The sequence below is a fragment of the Mustela erminea genome, chromosome 3, assembly GCF_009829155.1.
Source record: "Mustela erminea isolate mMusErm1 chromosome 3, mMusErm1.Pri, whole genome shotgun sequence".
NCBI lineage: Eukaryota > Metazoa > Chordata > Mammalia > Carnivora > Mustelidae > Mustela > Mustela erminea.
Genome location: NC_045616.1, coordinates 34,884,543 through 34,908,250, shown reverse-complemented (window position 1 = coordinate 34,908,250; position 23,708 = coordinate 34,884,543). Strand labels below are relative to the sequence as shown.

The following is a 23,708-nucleotide window of genomic DNA, read 5'->3' as shown; positions in this document are numbered from 1 at the left end:
AGCCGAAGGCAGCTGCTTAACCAACTGAGCCACCCAGGCGTCCCGCCAATACTAATTTTTAAAAATTTTATCGGCATGGTGTTTAATTAAAATTCAGAGTAAATGAAAATTCATATATGGAATAATGCATTTTAACATATATGGAATAATCATTTGATTATAATCTATTACACACTGAAACGATATTTTACTTTTTAGAAAACCAGCAAGAATGCTATTTAGCACCAATTCTCCCAAAACCTCTGTCACTACTGTTTCAACTAAGAAAATACTGAGAACAAAATTTTTCCAACTTAACTTTAAAAGCACAGAAAGCTATTAAGTGTCCGTCAACAGATGAATAGAAAAAATGAAGTTTATACATACAATGGAATATTATTCAGCCACGGAAAGGAATGAAACTGTTATATGCTACAACATATGTGAACCTTGAAAACATGCCAAGTGAAATAAGCCAGACACAAAATAATTAATACTGTATGATTCCACTTATATGGAATAGCTAGAATAGGCATAATATTCATAAAACAGAACTCAAAGCAGAGCTTACTAGAAGATGAGAGAGAAAGGCAATGAGAATACAAAGTAATTTTTTAATTGGTATAGAATTACTCTTGGGAATGATGAAAAAGTTCTAGAAATAGATATTGGTGATAGTTACACAACACTGTATAGGTACTTAATGCCACTGAATCATATGCTTAAAAGTGGTTAAAATGGTAAATTCTATGTATATTTTACCACAATAAAAGATATCAACATACTGAAATAGAAAGTGCCAATAAAAGTGAGGGAAAAAACAGGGCCAAGAAGCAGGGATGTTTGTTCCCAAATCCGTTTTTTCTGACTGTAATTTTTATAACATAATTATATTAATAAATGAATGAACTCACTTAATAAGAAAAAAGACACTTGTTCCTATAAAAACTAGGTTGAATGTTTTGCATTCAATGAAGGTAAGATATAAAAAGCTGCTGCTGAATTAGTTTTAGGTAAGACAACCATATGGGCCCCAACTTAGGATGGTTTGACCTATGATTTCTTTACTTTAAGATGGTACAAAAGCAATACACATTCAACAGAAACCATACTTCAAATTTTGAACTTGGTCTTTTTCCACCCTGGCAATATGAAGATACACTCTCTCGACGCTGGGCAGCAGCAGGGAACCACGGTTCCCAGTCAGCCATGTAATCAGAAAGGTAAACAACCAGTACACTTAAAATCATTCTAACCCAGACAGCCATTCCGTTTTTCACTTTCATGTAATAGTCAATAAATTACATGAGCTAGTCAATACTTTATTATAAGACCAACTTTGTGTTAACACAATTTTGCCCAGCTGTAAGCTAATGTAAGTGTTCTGATCAAGTTTAAAGCCAGCTAGGCTATGATGTTAGGTAGGTTGGGTGTATAGAATACATTTTGGAGGTGAGTGGGTATCTTGGTTAGGTATCCTACTCTTATTTAGGCTTGGGTCTGACCTCAGGGTCAAGAGATCCAGCGCTGGACACTCCATACTGGGCACGGAACCTGATTAAGATTCTCTCTCCCAGGGCACCTGGGTGGCTCATCAGTTAGGGGTCTGCCTTTGGCTCAGGTAATGATCTCAGGGTCCTGGGATGGAGCGGCTGGCTGGCTATCTGCTCAGCAGGGAGTCTGCTTCTCTCTCTCCCTGTGCCCCTCTTCACCCCGACCTTGTATTCTCTCTCACTCGCTTTGTGCTCTCTCTCTCAAAAAAGTATATTTTTTTAAAAAAATAAAAATACTCCCTCTCTTCTCCCTTTGCCCCTCCCCCTCCTCTAAAAAAATGTAAATGCATTTTTGACTTAGGGGATTTTCAATTTATGATAAGTTCACTGAATGTAATCCCATGGTAAACTGAAGAAGATCTGTACTGGAAAAATCATATTCTGAACAAAGCTGCACTCCTATTTCATTAGTAGTTCTAAGTTCCTGTACCATTTCAATGAAAAAACAACTAAAAATCATGGAGGTCACATCATTTTTATAGTTTAAGCATGAAAAGTCCAAGCTCTACCTAGTCATCTCTAACTTTAGAAAAAGGCTTTAACCCTATATCAAAAGACAAAAGACTCACTAATGAATTACATTATATAATTTAATTAAAATGTTTATAATACACATTGATTTTTGTGACTCTATTATTTAACTGATTCTCAGTTAACTGACCAACTTCTAATGTTGGGCCCATCAAGCTTAAACAATGCATACTTATACTCACAGAGTTATTGAGAAGATTAAAAAATGAAAATGCACATAGAAATGCTAATTAACATACTGAAAGGCATATAAAAGTGCTTAATATATGTTATGTATCATTATTAATTATTATTAATGGGTAAAAAAAGAAGCTATTAGAAAACTATTCGTTAGGATTCATGTAAAGGGAATGTTTCAGAAATGCCATAAAGATGAATTTCCAGGACAAAAAAAGCCTCTTGGCATTATAATAAAGGCTCTACATTTCTAGTTATAGATGAAAAATACTCTCTAGTCATTGGACTCTCTAGAATTGGACATCCAGCATAAAATCCTAGACACGACACCACATGATATGATTCAGAGATCAAGCAGAATTGAAAAAGAATATTGGCTCCATACTTTCCCAGCTATATGAACTTGAGCAAATTCCTTAACTTACATGAGATGACATTTTTCACCTTGAAATACAACCTTAGTGCTGTTGTAAAGATTCAATTGTGTAGCATATACAAAAAGCAACCAACATGTATTTGTGATGCTCATTTAGAAAGAGAATACTTAAAATATCCTTTAAACATAACAGTTTGATAAAAAAAAAAAAGGGTTTTTCAAGATCTCTAGTTTTTCAGTCTAATAAACATCCATTATCAGTATAGGGATAAGACATGTGCCATGTCATCTGAAAACTGGAGGGAAGAACTACGTAGGTTTAGTATGAACTCTAGACGCCCCTGGATAGGAGTGTCAGTCCTAACACTTACTACTTCCCCTCAGATAAATTACTTACAATCTCTCCATAACTGCTTCCTCATCTATACACAAGGATTAATACCTATCTCATAGAGTAGATGCGAATTAAAAAAAGGAATTAAACATATAAAAATATAGTAAGAACATATGAACAGTGCCTGACACATGGTAGATGCTCAATACCTGCTCATTCTCTAATTGACTGAACATCACTCGGATATATAAAGACAGAACAGATGAGACTCACATTTTCCTTTATCTTATACAAATCTGGAACCTAAAAACAGATATTCCTTTTTCTCCTTTGTGGTAAAATACATAGAACATAAAAATGGCTATTTTACTCATATTTAGGTATTTAATTCAATAACATTAAATACAGTGTTATGCAACCATCACCCATATTTATTTCCAAATCACCCAAACTCTTTACCCATTAAGCAACAACTCCCCACTTCCTAATTCCCCCCAGCCCCTGAAAACCTCTATGTTACATCTCTATTAATTTGTCTATTTTAGATTATTTTATATAAGTAGAATCATACTATGTTTGTTCTTTGTGTCTAGCCTATTTAACTTTGCATGTTTTCAAGGTTCATTCATGTGGTAACCTATATCAGCATTTCATTCATTATTTGGCTGAAGAATATTCCATTAAACATATATATATATTTTGTTTACTCATTCATCTCTTAATGGACATTTGGGTTGTTTTCACACCTTGACTTTTTTGAATAATGTTGCTATGAAAATTAATATAAATAAGTACCTATTTCAGTCACTGTTTTCAATTTTGGGGTATATATTTAGGGTAGAAATGTTGAGTCATATGGTAATTCTGTGTTGAATCTTTTGAGGAACCACCAAAATGTTTTCCACACCAGGTGTGCCATTTTACATTCCCACCAGCAATGTACAAAATTCTAATTCCTCCAAATCCAAAGCAACAATTTGTTATTTTCTCTTTTTTGGGGTTTGTTTGGACATATTTATATCAGAGCAGGTATAAAGTGGCATCTCACTGTGGTTTTTATTTGCAATTCTCTAATGGCTAATGATGTTGAGCATGTTATCATGTGATTCTTAGCCATTTGTATCTCTTCTTTGGATAAAAGCATATTCAAGTATTTTGCCCATTTTTCAATTGAGTTCTTGGAAGGGGTTTTGTTGATCTTAAGCTGTTAATAGTCCTTTAGATATTCTAGATATTAAACCTTTTTCAGATATACGATTTGTAAATATTTTCTCCATTTTGTGGGTTCCCTGTTCATTCTCTTCAGAATATTCACTGAAACACAGGTTTTTAATTTTAATCAAGTCCAGTTTATGTTTCTTACATTGTTGCCTATGCTTTTGGTGTCATATTTAAGAAATTATGACCAAATCCAAGGTCATAAAGATATACACTTACACTTTCTTTAGAATGAGAAATGGAGCCTGATGACTAAAATGCTGCAATCTCATGATAAAACATTAACAGATAAAGGGTTCCTTCTTTTTTTTTTTAAAGATTTTATTTATTTGATAGAGATCACAAGTAGGCAGAGAGGCAGGCAGCGGGTGGGGGGGGGGGGGGGCAGACTCCCTGCAGAGCGGAGAGCCTGACACGGGGATCTATCCCAGAATCCTGGGATCATGACCTGAGCCGAAGGCAGAGGCTTAACCCACTGAGCCACCCAGGTGCCCCTAAAGGGTTCCTTCTTATGGATAAGCAAAGAAAGTAGTTTCTTTTATAATTTTATTTTTTTAAGATTTTATTTATTTGAAAGAGAGAGAGAGATCCCAAGTAAGGAGAGAGTCAGGCAGAGACAGAGTGGGGGAAGCAGACTCCCTGCTGAGCAGAGCCCGATGCAGGCCTTGATCCCAGGACCTTGGGATCATGACCTGAGCCAAAGGCAGAGGCTTAACCCACTGAGCCACTCAGGCGCCCAGAAAGTAGTTTATAAGATGGAATCTACTCCTAATGAAGATGCTGTGAAACCTGTTGAAATGCCAGAAAAGGATTTAGAACATTACATAAACTTAGCTGATAAAGTAGCAGCAGGGTTTGGGAGGATTGACTTCAATTTTGAAAGAAGTTCTACTGTGGATAAAATGCTATCAAACATCATTGCATGCTACAGTGAAATCATTCAAGAAAGAAAAAGCAACTGATGAAGCAAATTTCACTACAGTCTTATTTTAAGGAACTGCCACAGCCACCCCAAACTTAAGCAACCAATGCCCTGATCAGTGCCAACAACATGGAGACAAGACTCTCCACCAGCAAAAAGATTATGACTCCTTGAAAGCTCAGAAGACAGCTAGCACTCTTCAAAAATAAAGTAGCTTTTAATTACAGTGTATGTACATTATTGTTTTAGACATAATGCTACTACATACTTAGTAGACTACAATTTGGTATAAGCTTAACATTTATATGCACTGGGAAATCAGATTCATTTGACTTGCTTTACTACAATATTCACTTTACTGTGGTGGTCTCAAACCTGCAAAATCTCTGAGGTATGCTGCTGTATAAAACCATGTCATCTGCAGACTGAGATAGCCTGACTTCTTCTTTTCCAATTTTAAAGCCTTTCATTTCTTTTTCTTGCCTAATTACTCTGGCTGGAATTTCCAGTACAATATCGAAGAGAAATAGCAAAAGTGGGCATCCTGGTTTTGTTCCTGAATTTAGAGGATGTTTTCAATTACCATTGAGTTTTCAATTCACCATTGAGTATGGTATTAACCATAGTTTTGTTATAAATGGGCTTTATTATGTTGAGGAAGTATCCTTCTACTCCTTGTTTATTGAGTGATTTTATCATGGAAATGTACTGGAATCACCAAATGCATTTTCTATACCAATTAAGATGATTATGTTTTTCTTCCTCCATTTTAGTAATGTGGTATATTAAATAGATCAATTTTAATATACTGAGACACACTTGCAATCAAGGAATAAATCACTTTCATATACTGCTGGCTTCTGTTCGCTATTTTGTTGAGAATTTTTGCATTTATACTCATCAAGGATATTGGTCTGTAGTTGTCTTTTCTGATAGTTCCCTGCCTGGCTTCAGAATCAGGGTAATACTGGCCTCATATAAGTCAGGAAGTACTGTTGCCTCTTAAACATTTTGGAAGAGTTTAAGGAGGAATCATATTAACTCTTTACATGTTTGAGCAAATCCACCAGGGAAGCCATCTGGTGTCTGTCTTTTCTTTGTTGGGACGATTCGTATTACTGGTTCAATCTCCTTACTTATTGTAATTCTATTCAGATTTTCTACATCTTCTTGGGTTCGTTTTTGTAATTTGTGTATTTCTAGGAATCTTCCCATTTTATTTAGGCTCTCCAGTTTGTTAGTGTATAATTACTCATCATTTTCTTATAGAATCTTTTTTATTTCTACGAAGTTGGTGGTAATGTTCATGCTTAAATTTCTGAATTAGTAAATTAAGTCTTCCCTCTTTTTTTCTTAGACTACTTAAGTTTGTCGTTCTTGTTAATATTTTCAGAAAAACTAGTTTTTCTCTACAGTTCTTTTTTCCGTTTCATTTATTACTGTTCTGATCATTACTGCCTTCCTTCTGCTAACTTTGGATTTAGTTTGCTCTTCTTTTTTAAGTTCCTTCAGGTATACATTTAGATTACTAATTTTAGATTTTTCTTCCTTTGTTTTTTTGGTTACTTTAGATTTTTCTTCCTTTGTAATGTAAGCTTTCACAACCATGAATTTCCCTCTGAGCACTGCTTTTGTTACATCTCGTAACTTTGGTATATTGCATCCTAATTTTCATTCACTTCAAGGTATTTTCCAGTTTCTCTTATGATTTCTTATATGACCCACTGATCATATAAGAGTGTTTTGTTTAATTTCCATATATTTAGATGTTTTTGAGTTCTCCTTTTGTGACTGATTCCTAGATTTGTTTCATTGTGATCATAAAAGACACTTGCATGATTTTAATCTTTTTGAACTTACTACTTATTTTGTGATCCAAATATGGTCTAATCTTTTAGATTGTTTCACATGCCCTTGAAAATTATATATTTTCTGTTGTACAGTGTATTACATAGGTCTGTTAGGTATAATTGGTTTAGAGCATTGTTCCAGTCCTCTATTTCCTTGTTGATCTTCAGTCTGATGGTTCTATTCTTCACTAAAATGAAGTATTAAAATCTCCAATTATTAATGGAGACTATCTATCACTCCCTTCAAATCTTTCCATTTCTGCTTCATATATTACACTCTTAAGTACATATGTGCTTATAATTGTTCTATTTTCCTGAGGAATTAAAACTTTCATCAATACATAGCGAGCTTCACAGTCTGCTGCAAAACTTTTGACTTAAAATTGATTTTTTTTTGACAATATAGCTACTCCAATTCTCTTTGGTTTTTAGCATTTGAATGGACTTTTCCACCCTTTTACTTTCAACCTCATTCTGTCTGTATCTAAAAATGAGACTCTTGGGGCACCTGCATGGCTCAGTCCGTTAAGCATCTGCCTTCAGCTCAGGTCATGATAGGAGGTACCGGAATCCAGCCCTGCATCAAGTCCTCACTCAGCAGAAAGTCAGCTTCTCCCTCTCACCCTCCCATGTCTCATGCTCTCTCTCACTCTCTCTCTCAAATATATAAATAAAAATCTTTAAAAAGAAATAAAATAAGGGATACCTGGGTGGCTCAGTGGGTTAAGCCTCTGCCTTTGGCTCAGGTCATGATCCCAGGGTCCTGGGATCGAGCCCCACATCTGGCTCTCTGCTCAGCAGGGAGCCTGCTTCCCTCTCTCGCTGTGCCTGCTTGTCTGCCTACTTGTGCTCTCTGTCTGTCAAATAAATAAATAAAATCTTAAAAAAAAAAAAGAAAGAAAAAAGAAATAAAATAAAATGAGACTCTTATAGACATTATATTCATGGTTGATTATTTTTTAATTCATTCTGCCAATCTTTGTCTTTTAAAGTTTAATCTATTTAACTTTTTTTTCTTTAAAGTAGACTCCACACCCATTATGGGGCTTGAACCCATGACCTTGAGATCAAGAGCTGCATGCTTGGGGTGCCTAGCTGGCTCATTCAGTAGATCATGTGACTCTTGATCTCAGGGTTGTGAATTTAAGCCCCATGTAGAGTGTACAGATTAGTTAAAAATAAAACTTTTCTTTTTTTTTTAAGAATCACAAAGAAAAATAAATAAATATAAAATTTTTTAAAAGTCAGAGAGTGCCTGGCTGGCTCAGTCAGTAGAGCATGTAAATCTTGATCTCAGGGGTTGTTAAGTTCAAAGCCCACGCTGAGGGGCTCAGTGGGTTAAAGCCTCTGCCTTTGGCTCAGATCATGATCACGGGGTCCTGGGATCGAGCCCCGCATCGGTCTCTCTGCTCAGTGGGGAGCCTGCTTCCTCCTCTCTCTCTGCCTGCCTCTCTGCCTACTTGTGATCTCTGTCTGTCAAATAAATAAATAAAAATCTTTTACAAAGCCCATGCTGAGCAGGGAGCCTACTTTAAAAAAGAAAATAGGTCACATGCTTTACCGACTGAGCCAGCCAGGTGCCCTAATTAACAATCTTAACTTAAAGTAACCACTGATAGAGATTTATTTCTGCCATCAAAAAAATATTTGTTTACTGCAGGTCTTCCATGTTTTTTGTTCCTCAATTCCTCCATTACTGCATTTTTTGTATCTTATAAATTTTATGCGGTATACCATTTTATTCTCTTCCCATTACTTTCCTGCACATATTTCAGTTATTTTCTTAATGGTTACCATGGAGACTGCAATTAACATCTTAAACTTATAGTAGCATAATCTGAACAATATAGTTTCAACAGCATACATTCTGTTCCTGTATGTCTCTACCCCTTCTACTGAAATTGTTACCACAGATTACATTTTTACACATTATATGCTCCTTAACATAAATTTTTAATTCTTATTCTACACATCTACTTTTTTAATCACGTAAGAAAAAATAAGGAGTTACAAACCAAAAATGAAGTAAAACTGTCTTTTATATTTACTTATGTAGTTATCATGTTCTTTTTTTGTCATTCAGCTTTCAGTTACTAGTTAGTGTCCTTTTATTCAGCCTAAAGGACTCTTAGCATTTCTTGTAGGGCAGGTCTACTAACAATGAATTCCCTTGATTTTTTTTTTTTAATTTATTTGACAGACAGAGATCACAGGTAGGCAGAGAGGCAGGCAGAGAGAGAGAGGAAGGAAAGCAGCCTCCATGCTAAGCAGAGAGCCCGATGTGGGGCTCGATCCCAGGACGCTGGGATCATGACCTGAGCCAAAAGCGGAGGCTTTAACCCACTGAGCCACCCAGGCACCCCAAATTCCCTCAATTTAAAAAAAAAAAAAAAAATTTTTTTTAATTTTTAAGTAACCTCTACACCCAGTGTGGGGCCTGAACCTACAATACCGAGATTGAGAATCACATGTCCACTGACTAAGCCAGGCAGGTGCCTCTCCCTCAATTTTTGTTTATCTTATTGTTGCCTTCATTATTGAGGGACAGTTTTGCCAGACACAGAATTCTTGGTTGATATTTCTTCTCTCAGCACTTTAAATACATCAGTCCATTACTTTCTGGTACCCATGATTTTGTATGAGAAATCAATTGTTAGTCTTATCAAGGACCCCTTGCATGCTAGGAGTCGCTACTCTTGTTGCTGCTTTCAAGATTTTCTATTTGTCATTGGCTTTTGACAATTAACTATTATGTGTCTCATTGTAGGTCTCTTTGAAATTAAACTACTTGGAGCTCGTTGAGTTTCTTGGATATATAGATTCATATCTTTCACCAAATTTTATACATTTTGGTCATTATTTCTCCAAATATTCTTCCTGCCTCTTCCTTTCTCCCTTCTCCTTCTGGGACTACCATAATACAAATCATGTTCTCCTTTATGTTATCTCACAGATCCTTTAGGCTCTATTCACTTTTCTTCACTTTTTTTCTTTCTCTTCTCAGACACAATAAGTCACTTTGTCCAACTCTAGATTCACTGATTCTTTCTTCTGCCTGTCCTCACTTAATGTTGCATTCCTCTAGCATATTTTTAATATCAGTTATTACACTTTCCAGCTTCAGAATTACTATTAAGTTACCTTCAATAATTGCTAAATCTTTGTTGATATTCTCAGTTTTTTCATACATCACTTTCTAGAATTCTTTGTCTCAGTTGCCAGAACGTGTAGTTGTTTGTCTATGCTTTCCCTTAACTCTTGGAGCATGTTTGTAATAACTGATTTAACATATTTGCCAACGTCTGGACTTCCTCAACAATTGTTTCTATCATTTTTTTTTCTTTGAGTGAGCCATTCTTTTTTTTATTTTTTTTAATTTCTTTTCAACGTAACAGTATTCATTGTTTTTGCACCACACCCAGTGCTCCATGCAATACATGCCCTCCCTAATACCCACCACCTTGTTCCCCCAACCTCCCACCCCCCGCCCCTTCAAGACCCTCAGGTTGTTTTTCAGAGTCCATAGTCTCTCATGGTTCACTTCCCCTTCCAATTTCCCTCAACTCCCTTCCCCTCTCCACCTCCCCATGTCCTCCATGTTATTCCTTATGCTCCACAAATAAGTGAAACTATATGATAATTGTCTCTCTCTTCTTGACTTATTTCACTCAGCATAATCTCTTCCAGTCCTGTCCATGTTGCTACAAAAGTTGGGTATTCATCCTTTCCGATAGAGGCATAATACTCCATAGTGTATATGGACATCTTCCTTATCCATTCATCTGTTGAAGGGCATCTTGGTTCTTTCCACAGTTTGGCGACCGTGGCCATTGCTGTTATAAACATTAGGGTACAGATGGCCCTTTTTTTCACATCTTTGGGGTAAATACCCAGTAGTGCAATTTCAAGGTCATAAAGTAGCTCTATTTTTAATTTCTTGAGGAATCTCCACACTGTTCTCCAAAGTGGCTGCACCAACTTGCATTCCCACCAACAGTGTAAGAGGGTTCCCCTTTCTCCACATCCTCTCCAACACATGTTGTTTCCTGTCTTGCTAATTTTGGCCATTCTAACTGCTGTAAGGTGGTATCTCAATGTAGTTTTTAATTTGAATCTCCCTGATGGCTAGTGATGATGAACATTTTTCCATGTGTCTGATAGCCATTTGTATGTCTTCATTGGAGAAGTGTCTGTTCATATCTTCTGCCCATTTTTTGATATGATTATCTGTTTTGTGTGTTGAGTTTGAGGAGTTCTTTATAGATCCTGGATATCAACCTTTTGTCTGTACTGTCATTTGCAAATATCTTCTCCCATTCCGTGGGTTGCCTCTTTCTTTTGTTGACTGTTTCCTTTGCTGTGCAGAAGCTTTTGATCTTGACAAAGTCGCAAAAGTTCATTTTCGCTTTTGTTTCCTTTGCCTTTGGAGACATATCTTGAAAGAAGTTGCTCAACTCTATGGTCAAATAATCTTCAACAAAACAGGAAAAAATACACAGTGGAAAAAAAGACAGTCTCTTCATAATAAATGGTGCTGGGAAAATTGGACAGCTATATGTAGAAAAATGAAACTCGACCATTCTCTTACACGGTACACAAAGATAAGCTCGAAATGGATAAAAGACCTCAACTTTAGACAGGAATCCATCAGAATCCTAGAGGAGAACATAGGCAGTAACCTCTTCAATATCAGCCACAGCAACTTCTTTCCTGTTTCTTTGCATAACCTTGTGTTTTTTGTTGTTGTTTTTGAAACCTGGACATTCAGATATTATATTTTAACATGGTAACTTCTATAATCATTAAAGGTCTAGCTCGTGTTTTCAGCCAGTGTTTTGATTAATATTTCCTTGAACACAAAGAGCTTAAAAACAAAACAAAACAAAATGAAATGAAATGAAATGAAACAAAAACAAACATTTCTCCTAGACTTTACAGACTGGTTTTGTGCTGGAGTATTCCTTTAATACTTAGGCATGCCATTTACAACTCGGCCTTGGCTTTCACTTCCTGCAAGAAGCCTAGACATGAGCCAGGGAAAGTTTAAGGGTTTCTCAAGGTACTTCCTGAGCATGAGTCCTGCCCTGGGCATGCACATGGCTTTCTAAGTTCCCCTATATACACTGGCGCTTTGACTGTTCCAATTTCCCAAAGGAATTCTCTACCTGACTTTTCTTCTCAGGTCTAAGGTATGACTAGCAATAATCTTTTGCCCCAAGCATCTGCAGGTTTCCATTTGCCTTACAGTGCTTCAGTCAATGCCCACTGCTTCTCAAGCCTCAGTTGGGTGAAACAGATGGAAAAACCTTTCATCAATCCTTCAAGAAGCTCCCAGTCAGGTTAGAATAGGCAAGGATGATAATTTTTTAATGAACCCTGCTTTGCTCCCTCTAGAACCAGGCTGCTATCTTCATGACTGTTGACAAGCTGGAGAGGGTAGGGAACACAAACAAGTAAAAATGCCACAAAGCTTTCCTACCATTTTTTTAACTGCCTTTTCCTTGGTTCAACATTCCCTTGGTTGCTCAAAAGCACAGATGTTTTTCCAGAGTTCTGGCAAAGTTGGTTCTAACAGTCTCTGCTTGTTTTTTTATGCTTCTGTTGAGTAGTTAAGATTTTGGAACTGCCTACTCTGATACTTTGCAGATGTCACTCTAAATATTTATACTTAAAGACCTAAAAACTCATTATAAAGCAAGACTGAAATTTACTAATGTAACATTTATTATTTGGGTACCATTTTAATCTGAGGAGATACCTCTAGTGAATATTTCAAAATTTCTATAGAAATTCATGAATTGTATTAATTGGCTAAAATCAAATACAAGCAGTCACATAAAAGATTAATTTAATGGATATAAATTCTGAGATTTCTTTAAATACTATGGCTATCACTATCTCTTGTTTGCTGGCTGTGTTTGATGGCAATGAAATACTAGAAAAACTCAAAGAGCTTATTATTCTTAATGCTTCTCCCCTCCAAAAATGTTACTGTAGTTTTTTTGTTTTGTTTTGTTTTTGTTTTTGTTTTTGTAGTTTTAAAAGATGTACATGACAGAAATTATATTCCACTGGTAAAATTACTTGGGAGTTATTTTTATGGAAATAAAAATACCACGACTTCAAGGTGGTATTTCACAAAGAACACATTGTTCAGCCAAAAACAGTCTGATATTTAGGTGTTTCACCTAAGTTTAAGAAACACTGTTAAGTAGAATGCAATACTTAAAATATTAAAATTTAGATCCATCAGAACTCCAAATTGAAATACTTTATGTAACTACTTTTATAAACACATAGAACTCAAAAATACATTCATGTATTTGCTAAAGTCAATTAAAATTATAGTTGTTATGACAAAAATGTAAAGACATTATCATAAATACATGTATACCACTCTAAAACATTTGTCAATTTTTACTAACAGAAGAGAGGGGGAAAAAACCCCAAAACCCTACAACTTTAACTGCAGGATCAACCACTCAATCAAATACTCTATTTGAAAGAGAAAAAAGAAAAAAAAATCCAAGGAAAATCCATCAATCATGAACAGTTCCATTTTAGGTCTTGTGAAACTTTTTATAATATTTATAAATTGTTAGTTCACTAAAACTATAGCATACTCCATAGCACACCTCATCAAACATCAATGGGACATGAAATAAATTTACTGAGTGGGTGGGTCAAGGCCAACATTAATGTAACAGAATAGTATAGAACAGAAAACATTAATGTGTACTGTACATAATGCTATGTATTGCTTCACAAAACTTTTATTCTACTTTATGTATATATGAAAGCCATCTCTTTCTACTATACCACAACACTATTCCATCAGAAAAAAAGAAGCTAAAATAAGACACACCCTGCTACAGTACATTGAGCATAGGAAAGTATTATATATAGCAAAGTATACACAAGAAAGTATACTGAAATGAGGTTCCTTTGTAGTTCCTTAATGTAATTTAATTACTTAAGAAAGTTACTTATGGATGAAAAAGATTTAGATTTTTAATACTTTTATCAGGATTATTATCTCACATATAACTATAAATCAGAAACTATAAAAATCTGAATTAAACATCTAATTTATCATAAATTAGTTGTAGAGAAGATTTAACATAACTAATCTCAAAGTTGTAAAGATAGATAAATTCATGATCCTTGACTGGCATATTTAAATCTAGCTCCTTAAAGGACTTTTTATTTTCCCTCTATTTCAACCATAACTATGGATCTTGTTCTCATAGGAACATCCTTAACGGTCTGCTCAACTGGTGCCTATTCATATTATATCATATTTAAATATACAACAAATTTAGTCCATTTCTTCATAAATACACACACCTTTAAAAATGTTTCATTGGGAAGTGTATAATTTGCTGGGACATTTATATCACAAAAAAGTCATACCATGTCAATAAAATTTATAATTTCCCCATTAAAGATTATTTTGTACTAATACATTTAAGAACTCAATATTGCAGGGCACTTGGGTGGCTCAGTCAGTTCAATGTCTGCCTTCGGCTCAGGTCATTATCTCAGGGTTCTCGGATCAAGCCCTGCGTTGAGCTCCCTGCTCAGTGGGGAATCTGCTTCTCCCTCTCCCTCTGCCCCTCCCCACTGCTCATGTACATGCTCTCTCTTTCAAATAAATAAATAAAATCTTAAAAAAAAAAAAAAAAACTCCATGCTGCTAGTGAGTAATCCTATATATAACAGAAATGGATCAGGACAAATATTAAACCAAATAACACTGCTATTGCCCAATTTCCCTCTGCAGACAAAAGCAGACTTCCATATACATTTTAGCATCCTAATATATAAATTAGACTGACACACCCAGTACTATTTAGGACAGAATATTCTCAAATTTCATCTAATACCAAGCTTTCAGTTAATTCATATGTAGTGTTTAAATTAAGGGCTTTTCAATTTATTTCTAAGCTCATCTCAGATCAGATTTAAATCTAGGCCTTTACTGATACTCAGCTTTTATTGGGAAAAGTCAAAAAAGCACCCCAATTCTGAATTTAAACATTAATCTTGACAAAGTTCTTGAATGAAATTATTAATTCTTTCTTCCAAAAATGTCTGCCAAAGGAACGGTAGGTAGAATGGCAAATGTGCATGGCCTCTGCCCTCACAGAGCAGGTCCCTTTATTCAAGGTCTTTCAAAGGGGATCTTTAGTCTAGTGGAGTGGAATACTGGAAAAATGGAAGAGATTTTGAAGAACCCAGGTTTTAAATCCCAACTCCATCATTTGCTAAACATTAGGTAAGTTAATTAAATCTCTCTAAGCCTTAATTTCTTCCTTCACAAAATGAGTTTAATACAAACTATTTCACAAAGTTATTTCAGGGGTTAAATGCTAAAATACAGTAAGTGTCTACTACAATAGTGGGAACATTACTAAATATTCATAAATTCAGGGCCTGGCACATGGAATCCATTCAATATTCACTGAATAAATAATCCACTCTGAGACAAGAAATCTTAAATGCCATTTCCAAAAGAAGTGCATCAAAGAAAAAACACAAGTAACAGTATTTTTAATACAATTATTGGTCTAAATATAGGTAATCACCACCCTTTACTTCATTTTATACTCTTTAATTTGAACTTCATTTATGCCTTAAAACATATATTTTAAAGCACATAAGCGAATCATCTAGTAACATAAAGGAGGAAGTAAAAGTTAATTTTTAAAATGTCATGCTGACCCGAACTGCACACTACTGGTACCTAAAGCAAAATTTGGCATAAAATTTAAGTAACAAAAGAATAAATAAATGGCTTGTCACAGAAGTTCAGGCACTCACTACAAAACACAACAAAGTTAACTTATCAGTTATAACCATGACATTCTAGTTCACTAAAATAAACATTTATGGGTACAAAAAAAAAGATGGCTTATTCTAGTCTCTGCACATTATTTTTAACATAATAATCTTTTAAAGCAAACATTTTTAGTTAATCAGAGTAAAATCATTTTATAGATGCTAAAATTTACCTGTTTGAGTCCTTCATCAGTAAGTTTGTCCTGGTTGCCTACATGAACTTTCTGAAGTAAAGGACAGTGAGAGGCAACCGCAATAATAGAAGTGTCAGAAAGCTGTTTACACCTGTAGGCTGTATACCTAAGAAGTCCAGGACACTTAAATGCTAGAACACATACGCCAGTATCAGACATACTGCGACAATCAGAAATGTTGATTTCAATTATATTCTGACTTCTTGATGCAATTTTTTCCAATAATTCATCAGTGACCTATGAGAGAAAAAAAGCAATAAATTTAAAATTTTGCTACAAAAACCTTACTTTCTATTCTTTTATTAAATTTTCCCTAATAAATAATACAATAGCATAATCAAAAGAAAACCTGATTTAATATTAAAGCATAACAAGAACTGTGGTATAATACAAAATACATACTTGGTCTTTTTCCCAGTTCCTGGAACAGAGCTCCTAAAACTCTTGGAGTTTCCTGATTAAGAAGAGTCTCTTTTCTTATTCATAACAAGCCCCTTTTGACCACACAGGAGTTTGTACTAATGAAATGACTTAAGTTGAGGCTCCCCAAAAGCTTCATGTTGGGGTCTGGTCACCAGAAAGACCAAACACCATGTGATTAGAGGGTGGTAACTTTCGGCTCCAAATCCTGACTTCCTAGGAGGGTAGGTGAGCTAGAGATTGGGTTATAAAAACACTTGAACACTGAGATTTGAAGAGCTTCTGGGTTAGTGAACACCTTAAAGTACTGGGAGGGTGACATGCCCACAGACCAAATGGAAGCACCACATCTTCTCCTCTCCCTCTCCCGCTCCACAACTTATGTTGTCCTATGTATCTTTTCTACCTGGCCAGTCCTGAGTTGTATCCTTTACAATAAACCAGTAAATATAAGTATTTTCCTGAGTTCTGCAAGTCAGTCTAGCAAATTACCAAACCTGAGAAAATGGTCAAGGGAACTCCTGAATTAACAGCTAGTCAGTGAGAAGTACCGGGGGCTCCTGGGACTTGAGACAGGCCTGCGAAGTGGAGACAGTCTTATGGGACTAAGCCAATAACCTGTGAAGCTTTGCACTAACCCCAGGAGTTACTTTCAGAATTGAACTGAATTCTTGGACACCCAGCTATTGTCAGGAAACTCCACACATTTGGTGTTGGAAGTGCTGTCGAAAACGCCAAGCAAGAATATATGTGTTAGTTTTCCTTAAAATCTTAAAGATCTATCCTTACTAGGAAAGTTACTTTAACTTTCAAACTCACCAAAAACTCCCCATAAACAAAACTATATTGAGATTTTAAATGTTTTATTGTCTATTTTTAGCCCAGCATATAGTGTATATCAGTCATCATGCTCTTATGAATTATAATTTATTATACCTAATCAAATTAGGAGATACCTGCCACAAAATATAAATTTTAATTTTACTACTTACTTCAGAATACTAACACACATATAACTAATTCATAGATAAGAAAACACAACATTTTGTTTTTCAGCACACCAAAGATTACATACAAATGTCTATATCAAATAGCTCTTATCAGAAAACTCCAAACTAAATACAAGTAACATTAAAATTCATGTGGTTAAAAACTCACATGGTCATCTGAATTTCAAACATAATTTTTTAAAAATCAACCTCTACATATTCCCTACCCAATCACGGAATGAATAAATCACAGGGATGAAAGGTACAGCATAGGGAATACAGTCAATGGTGTGGCAATCACTGTATAGTGATGAGTGCAGCAAAACATCCAGAATTGTCAAAGCACTATATTATATACCTGACACCTGACACTAACGTTAACATTGTACATCAGGTAAACTTCAACAAAAAATAAATAAATAAAAATTTAAAAGAAAACAAAGTATTATTCAAGTTCCTTGAAGACAAATAATGATGAAAGAAAATGCACATGATGAAATTTAGAACAGAAGAAAGAACTGGAGTGTTCAGGAATACTAAGTAAGAGCCAAGTTTGCAACTACCTTTATACTTATTGGGAAAAGCAAAAAAAAAATGTAGACAGTTACCTTCAAAGCTAAAACTCTGGAATACCCCCCCTTCTATTTTTATTGTTTTTCATCTCCAGACCTAACTACCAGTAGGGGTGAAAGGCTATTCTTGGTCTGAGTTTATAACAAATAGCTCAGATATCCAAGACTAATGAAGTAAAGAGCCAATGTATTATTTCACATTACTTCTTTCCACTCTTCCTGCCACAATTAGCTAAATACTCACCATTTTCGTAGACACAAATTTCACGGACCCAAGCAGGGAAATAACTAATTCTGTAATTATTTCAACCTCTAACCAATGAGGCAGAAAAATAAATAGGAACTTACATACTCAGAAATTTGCTTATTTTGTTTAAAGTGAATGAGTTATACACACACACACACACACACGAACTACCAGTGGTATGCTGAATTTGGCTTGTACGAACTTACAAGAGCCTGTAACATGTACCTCTTTCCAAATCAGTGACATCATTGCATTCAGTGATACCACATTGGTAGCCTGAAACAGGCCATGGTGGGAGCATCTGTACCACAAAAACCAGCAAATACTATAATACACAGCTTTCTATTTGTTTGTTTTGAAAGCTAGTTATTCAACATGTACCAGCACATCACTACCTAAAAATATCATGGAAGGATTTGGAGCAGGTTCAGCACTCCAATAAAATCATATTCTTTTTGGATATTTTTATGTATTCCTAATGCAAAATACTAACAACCAAGTCTAAAAGAAGAATCCAACAAGTACAACAAATTACATGAAATAAACACTACTAACTCTATCTTTTTTCCTAATTTATGCCACCATATAGACACACACTAGGCAGCCAGGCAATAAAGAAGACTGGAAAATTAAAACAAGATACATTAGTCCATTCTGCTTCTAAATCTTCAACTATAAAAACTGTGTAAGAATATTTATACTAGGGGCACTTGGGTAGCTCAGTAGGTTAAGCCTCTGCCTTCGGCTCAGGTCATGATCCCAGGGTCCTGGGATCAAGCCCCACATTGGACTCTCCGCTCAGCAGGGAGCCTGCTTCCCCCTCTCTCTCTGCCTGCCTGTCTACTTGTGATCTCTCTGTCAAATAAATAAAATCTTGAAAAAAAAATTATATACTATTCACCTGTAACAATAGTATAAGAATACTATTAATAGTGTAATAATAATATATTAAAAGGAATAATAATAGTATTAACTCATAACAATGTTAGAAGGATAAAATCCTTTAGTATGTGTAAAGCCCATAGAATAGTACATGGCATATCAGCAGTACTATATAAACATTTGCCATCATTTTCTACTATTAAGCTAATATTCATGATTATAACCCCTCCCCCCAAAAAGGTGAAAAGTTTAATAACTTTCTTTGAAAGTAAGGAAAAAAGGGAGAAGATATAGAGGAAGATTAAGAAGCAACCCAAAGTTATCAATCCACATTAAAAAATATCTTCACCACAAAGCCTAGCTTTAACATGATTCACACACAAAAAAATTACTAAACATGTAATTATAAATTACAGTAAATTGAACTATCTTGAAAACTACAACATGAAAGAAGTTATTTCTGAAGAGGAATAAAGACATTTTTTGAGGAGGTCAAAGTGAGTTTCTTAGAATTAGATTCCATACCTGCTGACGACTACTAAGATCCAGCTGCTTCCAAAACTGGAAATCTAAACAAAGGTCACGCCAGTACTTGCAAACCAATGAGGCAGAAAGGCAACGCTCATCCAGGGATAAATTGGAAAATATCTGTAAATAAAAAAGGAACCGCATAATATGTACTAATCACTTTAAAGGCACAGGAAAAGATTCTTATTAGTTATAAAAAATTAACTTTTGAAACAGAAAACCATCTTGAATATAAGGGTCATTATTAGAAAAGTCATTGTTAAGGAGTAGCCTAAAGAGGAAGTACAGTATGAAAGCTAAGAATATGTGCTAATATCACCTTTCATGTAAAAGGAGGGAGTGGGGAAGCAGAGGGAACAACACAAAGAGAAAGTTTGCCAATATTTAGAAGAAGAAAAAAAAAAAAGGATGGGCTCGAGAAGCCAAAAACTAATAAAAATGCTTACTTTTAGGGAAAAGGAGAAAAGATTAGTAAGGGAAGGATGAAAGTGAGACTATTTTAAAGGGATGTAGTTTTACAGTTTTGACCTTGGAACCTGGTGAACTTTCATATAATTTTTTTAAAGAATGATGAAAATAAATCATAAGACATTTTACCTCCATCATATTTTTTTCCAGAAATTCATGACCCCAATCAAAACCTGAGAAAAATATCATATATTCTAACTATGGAACAGCCTAAAAAATACCTGATAAGAACTTCTCAAAAAAATTCAAGGTCAGAAAAACAAGGAAAGATGGAGAAATTATCATAGATCAGGGGAGAATAAGGAGAAATGACAACTAATGCAATCCTGAATTGGAAAAACATCAATAGAAGGACTATATTGATACTGATTTTACAGTTTTGGTCAATGTACCACAGTAAAGTAAGATAATTAAATTAGGGAAAATTGAAAACAGTTAAGGAATATACAGGAAACTATACTATCTTTGCAACTTTTCTAAGATTATTCTAAAATAAAAGGCTTATTTTTAAAAGAGATTTAAAAAGTTAAAATCACAAAAAAATGGATTAGGACCAATATAGAATCTTTATAGTTAAGATATGTACCAACAAATACAATGTGTGGACCATACTGAAATCCTTAACTGAACTGACTATGAGAAGATTGTTCTGAGACAATCAGATAAAACTCAACACAAAATAGATACTAGATGATTTAAAGAAAATTAATCTTCACTTTTTAGGTATTGATTATATAGTGGCTATATCCATACTGTAGTTATATTATGTTTTAAATGCATTTTAGTAAATAATGCATTTTAGTTATATACTTAAGAGTTTGTAACTAAAAGGCTATCTAGAATTTGCTTTCAGATACTTTATCAAAAACAAAGTTGGTGAAAGAAACAAGATAGGAATAAAATTGAAAACTATTAAAACTGGCTGAATGATACATGGCAGGGGCCATGTCCATTATAATATTTTCTACTTTGGTCTGTATATGAAAGTTTCCATAATACTAAGTGAAAATTTTAGTAAGAACATATGCTCTAACACTAAACTGTCTTATGCTAGATTTAAATCATGGCTCCACCATTTATTATCTATGTAACCTCATGCAAATTACCTAATCTCTCTGTACCTCAATCTCCTTATCTTTACTTTTTGAAGATTTTATTTATTTGAGAGAGACAGAACAAGCAAGCACGAGTGGCGGAGGGGCTAAAAGAGAGGGAGAAGCAGACTCCCCACTAAGCAGGCGGTCAGACACCGGGGCTCAATCCCAGGATGCTGAGATCATGACCTGAGCCAAAATCAGATGCTTAAACAATTCAGTCACCCAGACACCCCAATTTCCTGATCTTTAAAATGGGGATAATATAGTATTGACCTGACAGAGTTACTGCAAGGACCAAACAAGTATAGATAAAGTTTGGGGGGAAAGGTCTGGAACAGAGTTAAGCAGTATATAAATGATTCCTATCACAACTATGATCTAAAATGGAAACCTCCAGGAAACAAAAGTTGTAGACATCTAAGCTTAAAACTCTACTATGCTTAAATCTTTAACCTGGGGAAAATAACTACTTCCTCTTCACAACTATCATTCCTCTTCCAACGGTCTAGTGAGAAATAAAAAATATATTTAAGAATCACAAGGAAAGATGTAGTTAAGCCCACTAAAGCCTCTCACACCCACTCATAACAACACAAAAAGCAATTAACTCAGGACTCTAAAAGGTTAATAACAGATGGACCAGGGAGGTGAACCAAAACTTACAGAATGACTAATAAAAGTAATGAGTTTCCTGAGGTTTTTTTCCCTTTTACCTCCCATCATGGAACAGGATGACCCCTATGCAAAAGTGTATGTTAGGCACAATAAAATACAGAGAGAAAGCCATTTTTCTGGACAGAATGTGATCCAGAGATTATGAGAAAAATCCTTGTTTTGGGTTTTCTCTTCTTTCCCTTTTCTCTTTTTCTCTCTGCTGGCCAAGTCCCAAATACAGCCTCAGTCACAGAGCTGCAATGTGGCAGCTATGTAGGCACCTAAAACCCTGAAAGTGAAACCATCTTTCCAGCCAGTAGAACCAGCAAAGAGAACTCTGTGGACCAAAGAGTGTGAAAGGAATCCTCACTACCTTTTTGTTAACATTCCACCATAAAAGTAGCCCCGGGGGCACCTAGGTGGCTCAGCTAGTTAAGCATCTGACTCTTGGTTTCAGCTCAGGTCATGATCTTGGGGTCATGGGATCAAGCCCGCATCACACTACATACTGGGCAGGGAGTCTCCTTAGGATTCTCTCTCTCCCTTTCCCTTAGCCCCTCCCCCTGTAAAGCAAATAAATTTTTAAAAAATAAAATAAAAGTAGCTCCAGTTATACAAAACTGATAGCAGCAGAGGCAGCTCTAACTCTGAAAGAAACTCTATCTTTCCAGTCAGAGAACCAAGAAAAGAGGCCTCTAAGTTAAAGAGTGTAAAGGAAGGATGAGAAAAGAAGACCCTTAAACTTTTAACTCTGTGTATAAAGTGACAAAAATCCCAAGTTAACCACAAAGCTCTATGTGTACAGAAGAAAACCAAAGTAGTACAGCAAAGTCTTTTAAAACTGAGCCAAAACTGTAATTACAGGCCAAGGAAGAGAAATTTCAGTCTAAATGTAACAATGCTGGGGCACCTGGGTGGATTAGTCAATTAAGCATCTGCCTTCAGCTCAGGTCATGATCCTATCAGAGTCCTGGGATTGAGCCACATGTCCAGATCCCTTCTCAGTGGCGAGTCTGCTTCTCCCTCTTCCTCTGCTTCCACCTCTGCCATTTGTGTGGGCTCTTGCTCTCTCTCTCAAATAAATAAAATCTTTAAAAAATGTTTAAAAATGAATAAAACAAAACAAAAAAAATTTAAATAAATAAACAAACAAGCAAACAAATAAATAAAACAATGCTGAGCCCTGACAAACCTAATGAAAGCCATGGATCTAGACATTCATAAACTCAGTGAACACCAATAAAATTAACTCAAAGACTCTATACCCAGACATATTATAATCAAATTGTCAGAAGACAAAGAGAAAACCCTGGAAGTAGCAAGAGAAAAGTAATTCATTATGTACAAAGGAGTCTCAATAAGGTAAACAACTTATTTCACATCAGAAACTATGTAAGCCAAAAGGCAATGAGATAACATATAGTGCTCAAAGAAAGTACTCTATATATAGCAAAACTATTCTCCAAAAATGATGGAGAAGTTAGAATATTTCTAGATAAACAAAAACTGAGGGAGTATGGCCCCTAGCACCCCTTTTATTTTCTACATGACTGAAAAGGCAACTATATAAAATAATAATTATAAATCTCTATGAATGGGCACAAAGCCCACATAAAAGTGTAAGTTGTAACAATAACAACATAAATATAAGAACAAAGTTTTTATATACCATGAAACTATATTGGTATTCGTAGTTTAAGTGTCTGACAATAATTTTCACTTTAGTATGTCTAATATTAAGCTTTTAATTGCCATGACATCCATTTCAAAAAAAAACATTTATCCTGAGTAAACATATTGCCAACTGTATGACATAACTACTAAAAAAACAACAAAAGGAACTAGGTTCTTACCACCCATTAACGTCTTTCAGAAA

The 23,708-nt window shown here is 35.0% G+C and overlaps 1 protein-coding gene across 1 annotated transcript in view; it reads right to left on the bottom strand.

Annotated features, from left to right (window-relative positions):
- Nucleotides 1-23,708, bottom strand: part of FBXL17 (F-box and leucine rich repeat protein 17) — a 505,478-nt gene that overhangs the window by 465,621 nt on the left and 16,149 nt on the right. Inside the window, exons 2-3 of the mRNA XM_032335597.1 lie at nucleotides 19,611-19,733; nucleotides 15,955-16,212 (exon numbers count right to left, since the gene is read on the bottom strand). Coding sequence (XP_032191488.1) covers nucleotides 15,955-16,212; nucleotides 19,611-19,733 — 381 coding nt within the window. The remainder of the gene's footprint in view (nucleotides 1-15,954; nucleotides 16,213-19,610; nucleotides 19,734-23,708) is intronic.